Below are 13,004 nucleotides of genomic sequence, written 5' to 3' on the forward strand. Positions count from 1 at the left end.
TCAGTTTTGACACTTCGGTGACGTGGCGTCCGAGTGACTGCTTTTGTGTTTGACATGGCGTCGAAAAGGTTAATCATGTCATGTCGATACTGACTGTGCAGTCGCATTTATTTTATACATACTCGTATAAGCGTTCCAGAAATAGATATAGACAATTATACTGAAAACAATCGATTTTGTGTGTAATCTTCCATTCTAAGCAATGTAATGATTTTGTACAGTCGACGTCAAAGATATGTTTACACTTTTCGCCTTATTACAAAGTAGTAAGGTGCAAAAGTGTAAACATATCTTCATATCCGTTAGACCGAATTGCATATATTACTGCATTTATCCAAAAACTAATTATATCAAAAATATACACGTACACATATTTCGTAGGACTTAGTGTAGTAGAAAAATATTTCTATGGTCTGTTATTTTATTAGTAATTTAATTATAGTAATAAGAACGAGGCGGCAGCTTGCGCTCCCGAATCGAGTATTTACAGTTTGACGTAATAAATAAATTTATTGAGAGTTATTGCAGTATTCATTACCTTACCTACTCCTTAGTAGGGTGGTATTCCACCTCTCAATTCTTTGTCCTATGTGTATTTTGTCTCACAATTTGCTTAATGAGAGAGTGAGACGCAATGACATTGGACCAATATATTGGACAGAAGGAATACCACTCTTAGGCACTAATCAAAATGTAAATAGGCTCTTGTTGCGTGTTTACACCCTAAATTTACTACTTCTGTTTAGTGGCTAATGTTTGAACTCTCGCTAATCGATGTGTAAACAGGCTCTAATGACATCTAATACCAGCTCATACCTTTAAACGAGCAATTCTTGTTTATATATATTTCGGGGATCTTGGAAACGGCCCTAAAGATTTCGAAGAAATTTGATATATAGGGGTCTTCGGTGTCGAAAAATCGATCTCTGGGAAAACGCGCATTTTTTACTTTTTATATGTTTTCCGAGCAAAGCTCGGTCTCCCAGATATTATGTATATACAACGTTAACATTGCACATTTTAATTAGAGGCTCGAATGAATTTTGAAAATAAAATTACTCGTCAGAAATGGGTTCCTTTCATCCATTGGCTAAAACAATCTATTAGTTTTTTTTAAAGGTAAATAATATTTATTCAATAAAAGTCAATACAACAATAAAAATACTAAAGACTATAACAACTTAAGACTAGCTCAAGCCTAGTCAAAAAGTCCCCCGCGAGTTGTCCCCGGCGCAAAGGTACCCATCACACTAGCCGCGTTACCACGTTGAATGGCGATGGACAACCTTTGCACCAGGTACGAACCCGCGCGGGCGTCAGACCCCCTGTCCCTAATTCGACGTCCCACTTCCCTAATAAAGGCAATAGCCAATAGGCAATCTATTATTGGTGGTCTATACATTATGTATCGTACACTTAACCCGTGGAGCGCTCTGGTATCACACTTGTGATACTAACTCAATTTGGGTCGTAGCGAATCAGTATCAGACGTGTGTTACTATAGATCAATATGGGTCAAATTGCTTTGCATCAATTTGTTGTATGGTGGTCGTTCCACGGGTTAAAGGAATATTAAATAAAACGACAGCAATATAAAAACACTTGTTTTATTTATTATATTAAATTAATTAGTCCACTCCATAACCAATGAATAAAACTTAGGCAGGGTAATAAAGTAATCGTATGTAGGTACTTTAAAATTATCATTACAAGTATTTGGAATAAATAACCGTAACTCGAAGTGTGATATGCCGCGTCCGCGCCTTATTGCAGAATTAAGTAAAACTCTTGTACTCTTGGTATTGCTCGTCAGATTACAAACAAATCGTTTGATGATTGTACATTGTTTTAAAATTTGAACTTTACCTTTAAGTCTAGCATCTTAAATAATTTTATCTCTTATAAATTATAGTTATAAACGACAGTAAAAGTATGGTATAGTACAAGGTTTCTGCAATCGGAGTAAGCCAATGATGGTCCATAGATTTGTGAAGGCGCCACTCGAGGTGTTCAGGTTTGAATCATCAAATGTAGCACTTTACTATCGGCTATGTGCCTGTACCTATTAAAGCCTGTAACCTGTACATAAAGTATCTTTATATAAATCATATTTGTCTGAAATAGACTTTTGTATTAAGAGGCACAGCCCTTTACGGCGAACTTTCCGCACTGAATATTCATAAATTGACTTGTATGTTAATTGTTTTTCGCATGGCGATTTTTTTAAAGTCACATTATGCCAGTTCAAATCAAAGAAGGCTTATTTTTATGCCTTTTATGCGTGGATTTCACTTTTTTGCACATAGCCAATACTAGCGCATTTTAATAAATACAATATTTACAGCATAACAATGATTGGTTTCTTACAAACGCTTGTATGACAGATAAATCGGGTGTCACCACTGCCACCCGCTTGAGAAATCTAGAGACCTTCATTGTGTCACATTATTTCATAACAGTCATATTATTATTTAATACATACACATACGTACAGTTCAATATCGAACGATTAGATACACAACAGGATGCGCCTTGTATAAATGAGCATGAGTGTATGGAAACTTTGCAAGAGCTCGCTACATTTTATTTATTGTATGTGGACAGCTTTCAGTCGGTATTTTTTTGTAGCTATGTTATATTAAGCGCGAGGTTATAGCTTTTTACAATTTTATAGCGGGTTGTATGAATTTAATCGTTTGGGCTCACATCGCCGGTGGTAATCTTTACAATATAGATATTTAAAACACATATTGTGGTAGTCGATGTTTATAATCGATTAGGATCTTATATTATTTGATTTTCAACCTGCGGCCAATTCAACACCTCGGAGACAAGATTGTAAGATAAATCACAGCACAAAGTATATGTATTTACACGGACTAAGACAGAGGTGACCATTAGTAGGCCTTATATCTTGCCAAAAATGTTTAAGCCAACTGTGTAGATTCGGGCTAACGAAAGTAGTGACTTATAGCTTTTTACATGGCAACAATATTTTGACGAGCCTGGCCGGCCTGCCAAAAGTAAATGAAATACAATCAGCAACACTCTTAACTGCCCATCGGTGGACCTTATGCCTTATGTAATAAGGTTTACGAACTGTCAGTTAACTGTATGGGCGATGGTACAATTTATATTCGAAGATATTATTTAATCAAAATCAGTTTATCGGCTTAGCACGATAACGTAACACGCTGTTTTTTTTTTTAATTTGCTGCTATTTTCTAGACTCTACCCTCATTTGCCCGAATCTAGAACCATCGAACACAAATGACGTGTCACAGACTATAAGCGAAAAAATTAGGGTTCGGAGCGTTTAAATTGTTTAAAGTGAGTCAATGGCGCTCAAAATGTTTATGGATCCAAGTTCTACATATATACTTTATGTATGGAGTTTAAGACGTATATTTTTTTAATCTACTTGAATTAGTCTGAATAAATAAGGGAATAGAAACAGTAGCTATAGTTCGTTTTTTATTGCAATAGAAAGAACTTGTAAGAAGGTAAGCGATCTTGACATGTCTTTTAATTGAAAAACGCTTTATAAAAATCAATAACTATTACTTATGAAAGCAGAAGAAAATAAAAGATCGTATTAGATTCATAATTGTTACATATTTGCCGTAACTTATTTTTAAAATGTGTTTTTCAATTAAAAGACACATCAAGATTGTTTACCTTATTTCTAATGCTAAAAAAAAACGAACTATAGGTATCTCGTTGGTTCTTACGTCCTAGTTCGTACGATAAAAATACGCGACAAAGAAAACCCAGTTGGATTAGTGTTTCTGTGCAGCGTCATTTAGTTCAGCGGTTAAGTGATGTCCCACCGTCCACAAAATTTTTGACTTCTCAACTCTATAAACCCTGTGTTCATATTCTGTCAAGTTATATTTTACATAATAGGATTGTTGGTTGCATGGGCAGTGTGGTCGATGAGGAAGCATTCCTGTATATATACAATGTCAGTCTCTAGCGGCCTTTCACAGGTTGTCCGGTTACTGAATGTGATGTGATACATATAATCACAGTAAAAAGAAAATGGCCACCAAACTAACCTATTTACGTCATTTTCTTTTTACTACGCTTAATTACTCCTTAGCATATTTAAAAACTAAAACAAAATCTCAAATTAACAACTATTTATACAGAAGTGAACTTTAAAACAAATCACTTTTCTCCTTCCTGTTCCAAAATACGATTAATCGGAGCAATTTCATACGCGTTTCGAGAATATGGATAATATAATTAATAAAAGTAAAGTAAAAGGTACGAATAACCAGAGGTGGGCAACAGTAGCGTTATTTTAAAAACTTTTAGCAAATGCAAAAACAAATTATTTTAGCGCAGTCGTTAATTTAATAAATATTTTAACTCCAGGTGAGACGCATATGAAAAAGCCTTCCAATTTTCAAGTTAAAACAAACAAAAACTTAAGAAAAATAACGTATACGTTTCAGTAGTATGTAGTGTTGTAAAATTAATGCACACGCAAATCCCACCAGTGGAACAGAATAAAATATTTTGCGGCATCCGCGGAGGAATGCATTCACGTAAGTTTTTCTTCTTATGTTTATTTTGTTACTTTAACTCTTTTTTATACAACAGGCCGCTTCGTTCCGAGTTAAAAGTATGTCCGCCACAACGGCATCAAAAAAAAATAAAACAAAAAATAAATTATCTCAATGTCTACAAAATGTACAAGTTATGCATTATGTACGAAATCTACGTGCTTACAAAATCTTACGCGTAGGTATAATAGATCGTATAAAGAGGGCTGCCTCTATGGCCGCGTGTAAACCTAACCATACCGTACCATAGCAATGTCATGTTTGTGAAATATCAAGTAGCGACCCATTCAAGAAATAATTTCTAAAAAACTTATTACTGTAATTTTATTATGGAATTAAATTAAAAATAAGTGTTCCGTGATAAAAGAATTGCACGGAACACGTAAAATGATTTCTGTAAGTATTGATTAAGCCCTAATATGACGAATATAATATGAGCATTCGGCGTAACAAAACCAATTTCAAAAGTACACGGTACGGCAGATGCCTACGCGGCCGAATACATATTCCAAATGTTTTATAAGATTATTATTTAGAATAAGTATTAAAAATACGTGCTTTGCTAAATTAATTTTGATCTCTCACCTCAGCTTACTCTAACTGGGTCCTAAATTACAAAATAAATCTTTATAATTAATACAAAACGTGTAAACAGTAATGTTAAAAGATTGTGTCTAGATAGAGTCGGGGCGAGATAGGTCTGCAACGATTTTGATAGCACACGCAGTGCAAGTGTTATTTTAAACGTCAAACGTCCATGAAATTATGGCGTATAAATAACTTTCCATTTAGAATCGTCTTAAAAATGAGTTTATAAGAACCGATTACTTGCTTTGGTTTTTTTATACTCTGGAGTGAAATTATTGCAAGAAACGTACGAGTAGGTATACTGTATTTTCTCAAAACTTAAACTTTTAACATTAGCGTTGTTTACACGCAGTATGATAGAATATAGACTGAACATAACTGATAGAAGCTTACGAGGACAATTTGTCATTTTAACAATTTAAAATGCACTGAACTCGAGCAGGAGCGTGTTTCACTAATTACATACTATGTTTTCGTGGCGATTGATGTTACCATAATATACAAATGTAGTGCATAATTGTTTTCCATCGTATTTTCACGGAAACTTACGAACATCACGAATTTACGAACTATTTCAGTCAGTCTCGATATAAAAAGTACTGACATTGACTGAACTGGCAAGACAAATACGAACGTTTCCGAGAAAATACGATGGAAAAACAATTATGCACCACATCTGTACCAAAGGTATTTATAGAATGCAATACGATTTATGCGAGCGAGGCAAATATAATGTTTACACTTATGCATCTTATCTTATAGCATAGCCTTGTCATCGCTTTAAAACGATAAGTTTTAGGTGACTATCCCAATCTCTTTGAACGCCACGCGTATTATATACAACGCGCCATCGGAACCTTATCGGGGTGCGTGAAGGTTGTTATCTGACTCTAAGCGTGCGAGTCGGTTGACGTCTCTGGCGGTCACATGGTTAAAACTACCTCATTGTTGGAACTAGGATATCACTGCGACGTTTACTGTCTACAACTGAACAGCTTAACCTTTTGAACGCCACAGACGGCAATTGACGTCAACGCAAAATCGTGACAACGACGCCAAAGGCGGCATTTGACGTCGAACGTTTTTTGATGAAAATCTACTGAATAACACCAATTTAGATTGGTATTATATATTCACAAAACTAAATTTTACCCCCGTGGCGTCAGTGGCACGGCAAATGGATGCGCCGTTTGGCGTTCAGAAGGTTAACGAAAATATACGTCATACATAATTTATTGAGATAAAGTAATCAATCTGTCTCCACCCTCCGTTAAACCTAATGGCAAACTGTTCGTCTACATGACGCTTGTAACAAAATTTGCTCTAGTCTAGCTAGAGTATCATACCTTTTAACATCTCGAACTAAAATAAAAAGAAAATCTTCATTATACATATTTTGATACATTGAGACTCTACTATCAATATTTGCTTTAAAAGCAATAGCACCACACCGATAATACCGACTAGGCGGCTTTCCCGCTTTACCCAATTAATTCCATATAAAGTATATATAAAAAAAGTTTTATTTTATAATTATAATTGGAAGACAAAGTAAAAAAGGTGACTGATTTCGGGGGGTAAGAATTAATAACTAATATTTTTATCAATTTAGATATGTACAGATTGTACATTATAAAAACAAGTTCAATCATCTTCATTTCTCTTCCATACCCCCTGCTTACAAATACCCAATGTATCTGCAATCACCATCACTATCATATTCTCGCCCAAGCTTACCTTATCGAATGTCATGTTCAATAGTAATTTCAACTAAATAAACACCCAGTTTAATACGAAAAACCTTTTAAAGGAATTCCAAAATGTTGTGTACACGCCTTTATATTATATATCTTTTTCCACTGGATTTGTTAAAACGATACATTGATGTTGCCTACTACGCCATTCTCCGTGACAGTACACGTAGTGAATAATTGTTTTCCATCCTATTTCCTCGGAAACGTTCGTATTTGTCATGCTACTCTTCAGTACTTTATGTTCCGAAACTGACTGAAACAGCAAGACACGTTCGTACATTTCCGTGAAAATACGATGGAAAACAATTATGCATTACATCTGTATTTCATTAAAATTCTGCGGTCAACGCAATCTCATTCACATTTCAAAAAATTTTTGCTCTCTCTAGCTACGATGCTATATGTTTTCCCACGACTTCGCCAACGTCTTTCTACCATACATAAATAGTCTCAGTTCTCAGTCCATTGACTATGCAACTAAAAATCTATTATCAGATTTTCTAATAAAGATATTTTTATTTTAAAAACAAACTGGCATAATTTTTTTCGATACACATAGTGTACGCATAAAGAGATCTCCAATTAGCCTAAACTCTATACTTAATATGTTTGTAGTTTGCCTTCGAGAAGTTCATTTGGCTACCTTCCGACTGCATCATCAGATCAGCTTCAAGTAAGCGTATTATTGCACTGTCATCGGAAATTAGCCAAACTTGAATTCAAACAGACAACTAGAAGTGGTCCAAATTAAAATTACTAATTAGATTTGAAGCACACATATATACGGAGTGAATCTAAATAAAAGTGTGTAAGAAGGTGAAACTTCTTTTAAATTTAGTTTTGATGTAGCTGCATACGAGATCAAATTTTAATATATCTTTTTCGTTTTCCGCCATCTAATCTCAACTATATAATACACTAATAATCCTAGTTATAGTCACTCTACTGACACGACGATCTGTTCTAAGAAATTTAATAAAATTCCGTAAATTTCATCAACGCAATATTACGAGCACCTCACCAAAGCAAAGACGTTCAGCGACCTTAATGATTTTTACCCCAAAATGGAAGAGTGACTTTGTAAAATGCAATATAAACTTTGTAATACATAGTTGCAAATGTTTTGTCAGATATCACTACACCTTATAAAACAAAGTCCCCCGCCGCATCTGTCTGTTTGCCTGTTTGTTCGCGATAAACTCAAAAACTTCTGAACGGATTTTCATGCGGTTTTCACCTATCAATAGAGTGATTCTTGAGGAAGGTTTAGGTGTATAATTTGTTAACCCGTGCAAAACCGGGACGGGTCGCTAGTAACTTATAAGTTTCGATTTTGAAAACGCTCCTGCATCGAATAAAGTGCGAGACTACGAGGGTGAAGGGAGCGTCGACAGCGGAGCAAAGTAATCGCGTTCCTATAGGTACATCTGTCCCTTTTTAACACACGTTGTTTCTGACATGTGTAAGAAAAACAAATGCATTAGAACGCAAACATTGAAAGCTGTTTTTCAATGGGCGAACGTTGTGAATACGGTTTTATTTTAAAAGCCCTAGAGTCGAATAATTTTTAGCTAGTACTTAGTATGAGAGATCATTAATGACTTCAAAAAACACAAACAATATCCTTTGAATAACTTTTCGGACCGTCCAATATTATTATTTCAGGAGTTGTAACTTAGTCGGTAGAGTATTAAAGATATCAACCGTGTACTTATTTTTCTTAATATTTGTTAAAGCCAACAAATTGTGACGCCCCGTTCACCCTGGCATAACGCAGCAATAGATTTGGTATAGAATTATATTTGAAATGAAACGCATTACGAGTCGTAATTTTCGCTAGCTTATGTATGTATGTACTTTACATTGTATTCTGAGTAAACCACTACCCATAGGCTACACATTACTCGCGAACAAGTAGCTCCACTTAATAATTCTTAATCATTCGAAAGCGAAAATTACCAATCGTGGTAACAAACACGGATACAGCACGGTCACTCACATAACGCGCCAACACGACATAGTTACTAAAATAATAAGTGATAGTAACTAAGTTTTCTTACTACTGTAAGTGTACTTTGCAATCCCTCATTAATCCCTTAATTACATTCACGACTCGACGCGTTATATGGGTTCCTACTTATTAGATACACTCGGAAACAACACGCTATCTGCGAAGTCAAATATCACAGGAAAATAAAATAAAAGCTTTTTACAAATATTACGATAAAAACTCAAAAAACAGGATAGCCTTAACAAATAAAAACTACGTTCTTGGTAACAAAATAATATCACTACATGAAGTCCGTATAACGTATTTATTAAATGCTCCTTTCTGATATTATTATATTTAATAATATAAATCTAAGAGGTAGGGGTCAGGACAATTCGGCGGGGCCGAACTGGGCTTACGTCTCACGATACACATTGCCGTTCGTGTATCTCCTTTGACTTAAGATATGCACTGAGGCAAATATTAAACATGTATTTATCTCTTATGACGCATATATCTTACCCTTCTAACGTCTGTTTTTATCTACGTTAGACACTCAGCACAAATATTATACAATTACAAGATAAAACCCTAGCGATACCAAGATCAAACCGCAAGGTGTATCGTAAGGCGACCGCGCAAGACTGAGACGCACGCAAACGCAGGTACCTACATGAATACCTTCAAATACTTCTATCTAGAACATAGAAACATCTAGAGTTAAAACGTCTCAATACGCATGTACAGTTTTTTTTTTTCTCGGAAACGTTCGTATTTCTCATGCTACTTCAGTGAAGCTCAGTGCTTTCTGTACTGACTGGCTGAAATAGCATGACACGTTCGTACGTTTCCGTGAATATACGATGGTAAACAATTATGCACTACATCTGTATCGTTAGAATCAAAGTATATTTCCCCTCTGTGTGCGCCCGGTCTTTATAAAAACAACATTCAACCGATTGAACTCTTAGTTGCAATAGAGTTCTGGGACTAATCTCATTTTATATTAGATGTAAATATTCGCCAAGCTAGAAAAACGTCGCACAGGTTCAAATAAAAATTATGTTTGCAATATTTGCGATATTCCACGGATAATTCGAGATTCCGCCATAAGGCTGCATACAGTTTGAATTATATACATAATTGTAAATTTTAGAAGAAATAAAGTTCCAATTAGGACAAATAGTATAAATTCTTCATCACCAGCGTGAAGTAGTAAATCTAATGCAAAGATATAAAAATATCTCGTTGCAATAGTCGAATTTAGAATTGAAATTTTGTACCAAGAACTCTATTGCACGATATTTAATAACCAGAACCCCAACTCAATACGCCAAGCGTTCCTTTTCCTTACTACTACAATGACTCGTTTCTACTATTCAGTCGTACATATTAAAAAAGCACCACGAACACAAGTTTCTTAGTTCATGACACTTTTTAAATTCGCACTGCGCTGCTAATATTCTACTATCTTTATACAATTGGCGTCTTATAACCACCGCGTAAGTTCCATAGAGGTGTAAGCTATGATGTTTCAGTTATTGAAAACGCACAGTATATGACAATTATAGTTTTTACTTTATTGTTTCATAAGAAGGCTTTGCGTGTGAACCAAAGCTTACGTGAATGAAATAAACGAATCATAACATCAGTCAAGTTAAATCTGCGAAAGCATTTCACAAATAGATCTATTGCTTAGTTCATGCACACCAGATTTGGCGTAGTAACCTATAGTGCGTTTATTGCTACACCTTCTATATGTAACCAACGTAAGTCATCCTCCGCAAAAAGTTACGTCGATTGTCAATCAAATGCATTCAGAAATCGTCCATATTGACAACCGGGTAAGCAATATTTTTGCGTGAAACGTGGTGGTTATAGAGTAACAGACCTGACCAAGGGCCGTCCAATCGGCGTCCGTTCGGTCTACATCTTGCCGAGGTCGCCCGCGCCGATGTTGGCGAGGGTCTTCTTGATGCGCAGCGCCGTGAGCCGCGCGGCCGGGTTCTGGTACCAGCACTCCTTCATCACCTTTGAGATTGAGGAGAGGATCTGCAAAAGAAAGATAAGTTGGGGTTAAAAAACTGATAAGTTCAGAGGGATTCTTCAGGAAAGGGTTCCAAGCGACAGAGATTGCCTTCTTGTAGTTGTTGGTTTATCTTTAGAGCATTTTATTAACTGCTCAGACTTTGACTTGTTAAATGACTGCCTTTTATCAATAAAGTATCTGAATCAAATGAAGTCTACAGATAAGTCAGAATAAAGAAAAACGTAATCATCTTAGAATGAAAGCTATGCTCTTCTGTACCATTCTAACTCGTGTGGCATCTCACACACTGGAGGTTGTTAGTATTATCTAAGTGAAGTGAGTGGAAGGTTTGAGTGCCACCGGTTGCCAGGGTTGGGGTCGGGCGGTATTCGTTCGGCATATACACAGGAAGCTGTACAAGTATGGTACATACCGGGTCCGAGTGCCACCGGTTGGGCACGCTGGGCCGCCGGCGCTCCAAGCACACGACCCTCCTCATGTCCTCAAGGGCAGGGTCGGGCGGCACACAGTCGTGGTACGGCGGCTGGTATTCGTCAGGCAGCGCGCCGCAGCGTCGCGCCATCTCCCATACGACGAGTCCGAACGAGTACACGTCCGAGCGCTTGTACGGGTCGAACTGGCGCGTGTCCATCGTTTCGTCTAGCACCTGGAACGGAATAGATGGAAGTGAGACTTACAGAAGTAATGTCACACTCAATTTTCAGTGGTAGCAGTTAATAAAAGCGTTACGGGCGTAGCCAATGTGATCGTTAGTTATTAGATCGCCAATCGAAAAGAAACTTATCGTCCACATTTTTCTTTCTATACATTTTTCCTGGAAAAAAACTACGCCTTTTTGGGATTAGTCCGATTTCCACACGATTTTTCCGTGACCGCTGACAAATTCCTAATGACATCGTACATAAATTTCGAGAAATTGATCGGTGCTAGTCGGGGTTAGAACGCAAAACCTTCTACATATTAAGACACAGCGTACAGCCGTACAAATTACAAAGACAATTTTCGAAGAATTTTTCAGTGAAGTTCTCCGATCGTAGCCAAAGCGCTATTGACATTCGAGGAAGTTTAATGTCTGCGAAGCGGGCAGTGATTGCGGCGTGGGTTGATATATGTACAGTCAGCATCAAAAGTAGCAGATCAGACTACGCGTAATAAGCGTCTTACGCGTTGCGATCTCTTTTTGTTTTTATTTGACGAAGAACGCGTTGCGAATATAAACTTTTGGACTTCGTTTCGTGCTAAGGATTGTTTAAGTTTATACATGTATATTATATTAATGAACGAATCAATAAAGTTTTCAAAGTCTGTACTTAATGATATTCAGAGTAATGAGAGTAAAATGCCGCTTACGATCGCGTAGGTATTTAGTGAGAATTGCTCGTTTACCGCATTTAAAAGTTACTTTTATTGTCATAGGTACGTTTACTCCTTTTCATTCATGACCTACATACATACATACATACATCACTGGCTCAGTGACCCAAAGAGGATCTTGGCCTCTGACACAAGAGAGCGCCACTCTGCCCTATTCTGCGCCACTTCACGCCAGTTGGGTATTCCGAGGGCGGACAGGTCTTTTTGGGCTTCGTCACTCCAGCGGTATCTGGGACGCCCCGACGGACGTTTTCCGCCCGGGTGCCCCACATACGCTCTTCTCACAGCACGATCCTCCCCCATCCTCTCCAGGTGACCGAGCCAGCGGAGTCGTGTGGCTTTGATCTCGCCAATTATATTGGCCATCGCAACAAGCTCCTCTAGCTCCCTATTTTTCCTTCGCCTCCAAGTCCCATCTTCCTCTCTGATAGGCCCCAGAATCTTCCGCCAGATTTTCCTCTCCGCCACTAAGAGCTTGCTCTCTTCTTTCTGAGTCAGCGTCCAAGCTTCACACCCATACATCAAAATTGGTCTAATTACAGTCTTGTAGACTCGAATCTTGGCCATTCATGACCTAAACTACATTTTTTTATTACCGCATCAACTCTATACAGTGTGGAAAAATAAGTCGGGCCCTGGCAGGAAACTACCTAATATTTTCTAAAACTCGCTTGCCT

The 13,004-nt window shown here is 37.0% G+C and overlaps 1 protein-coding gene and 1 long non-coding RNA gene across 3 annotated transcripts in view; both read right to left on the reverse strand.

Annotated features, from left to right (window-relative positions):
• Positions 1–1,591: 1,591 nt before the first annotated feature.
• LOC134804163 (uncharacterized) overlaps positions 1,592–13,004 on the reverse strand; it is a 157,235-nt gene continuing 145,822 nt past the window's right edge. The window contains exon 2 of the long non-coding RNA XR_010146085.1: positions 1,592–2,259. This is a non-coding gene — a long non-coding RNA (uncharacterized LOC134804163). The remainder of the gene's footprint in view (positions 2,260–13,004) is intronic.
• LOC134804070 (TGF-beta receptor type-1) overlaps positions 1,592–13,004 on the reverse strand; it is a 34,065-nt gene continuing 22,652 nt past the window's right edge. For both annotated transcript variants that reach the window (XM_063776971.1, XM_063776970.1), the window contains exons 8-9: positions 11,366–11,599; positions 1,592–10,955 (exon numbers count right to left, since the gene is read on the reverse strand). In XM_063776971.1, the coding sequence (XP_063633041.1) occupies positions 10,830–10,955; positions 11,366–11,599 (360 nt within the window). In that variant the 3' untranslated portion in view covers positions 1,592–10,829. The remainder of the gene's footprint in view (positions 10,956–11,365; positions 11,600–13,004) is intronic.

Source organism: Cydia splendana, chromosome Z (assembly GCF_910591565.1).
Source record: "Cydia splendana chromosome Z, ilCydSple1.2, whole genome shotgun sequence".
In the NCBI taxonomy this organism is placed as follows: domain Eukaryota; kingdom Metazoa; phylum Arthropoda; class Insecta; order Lepidoptera; family Tortricidae; genus Cydia; species Cydia splendana.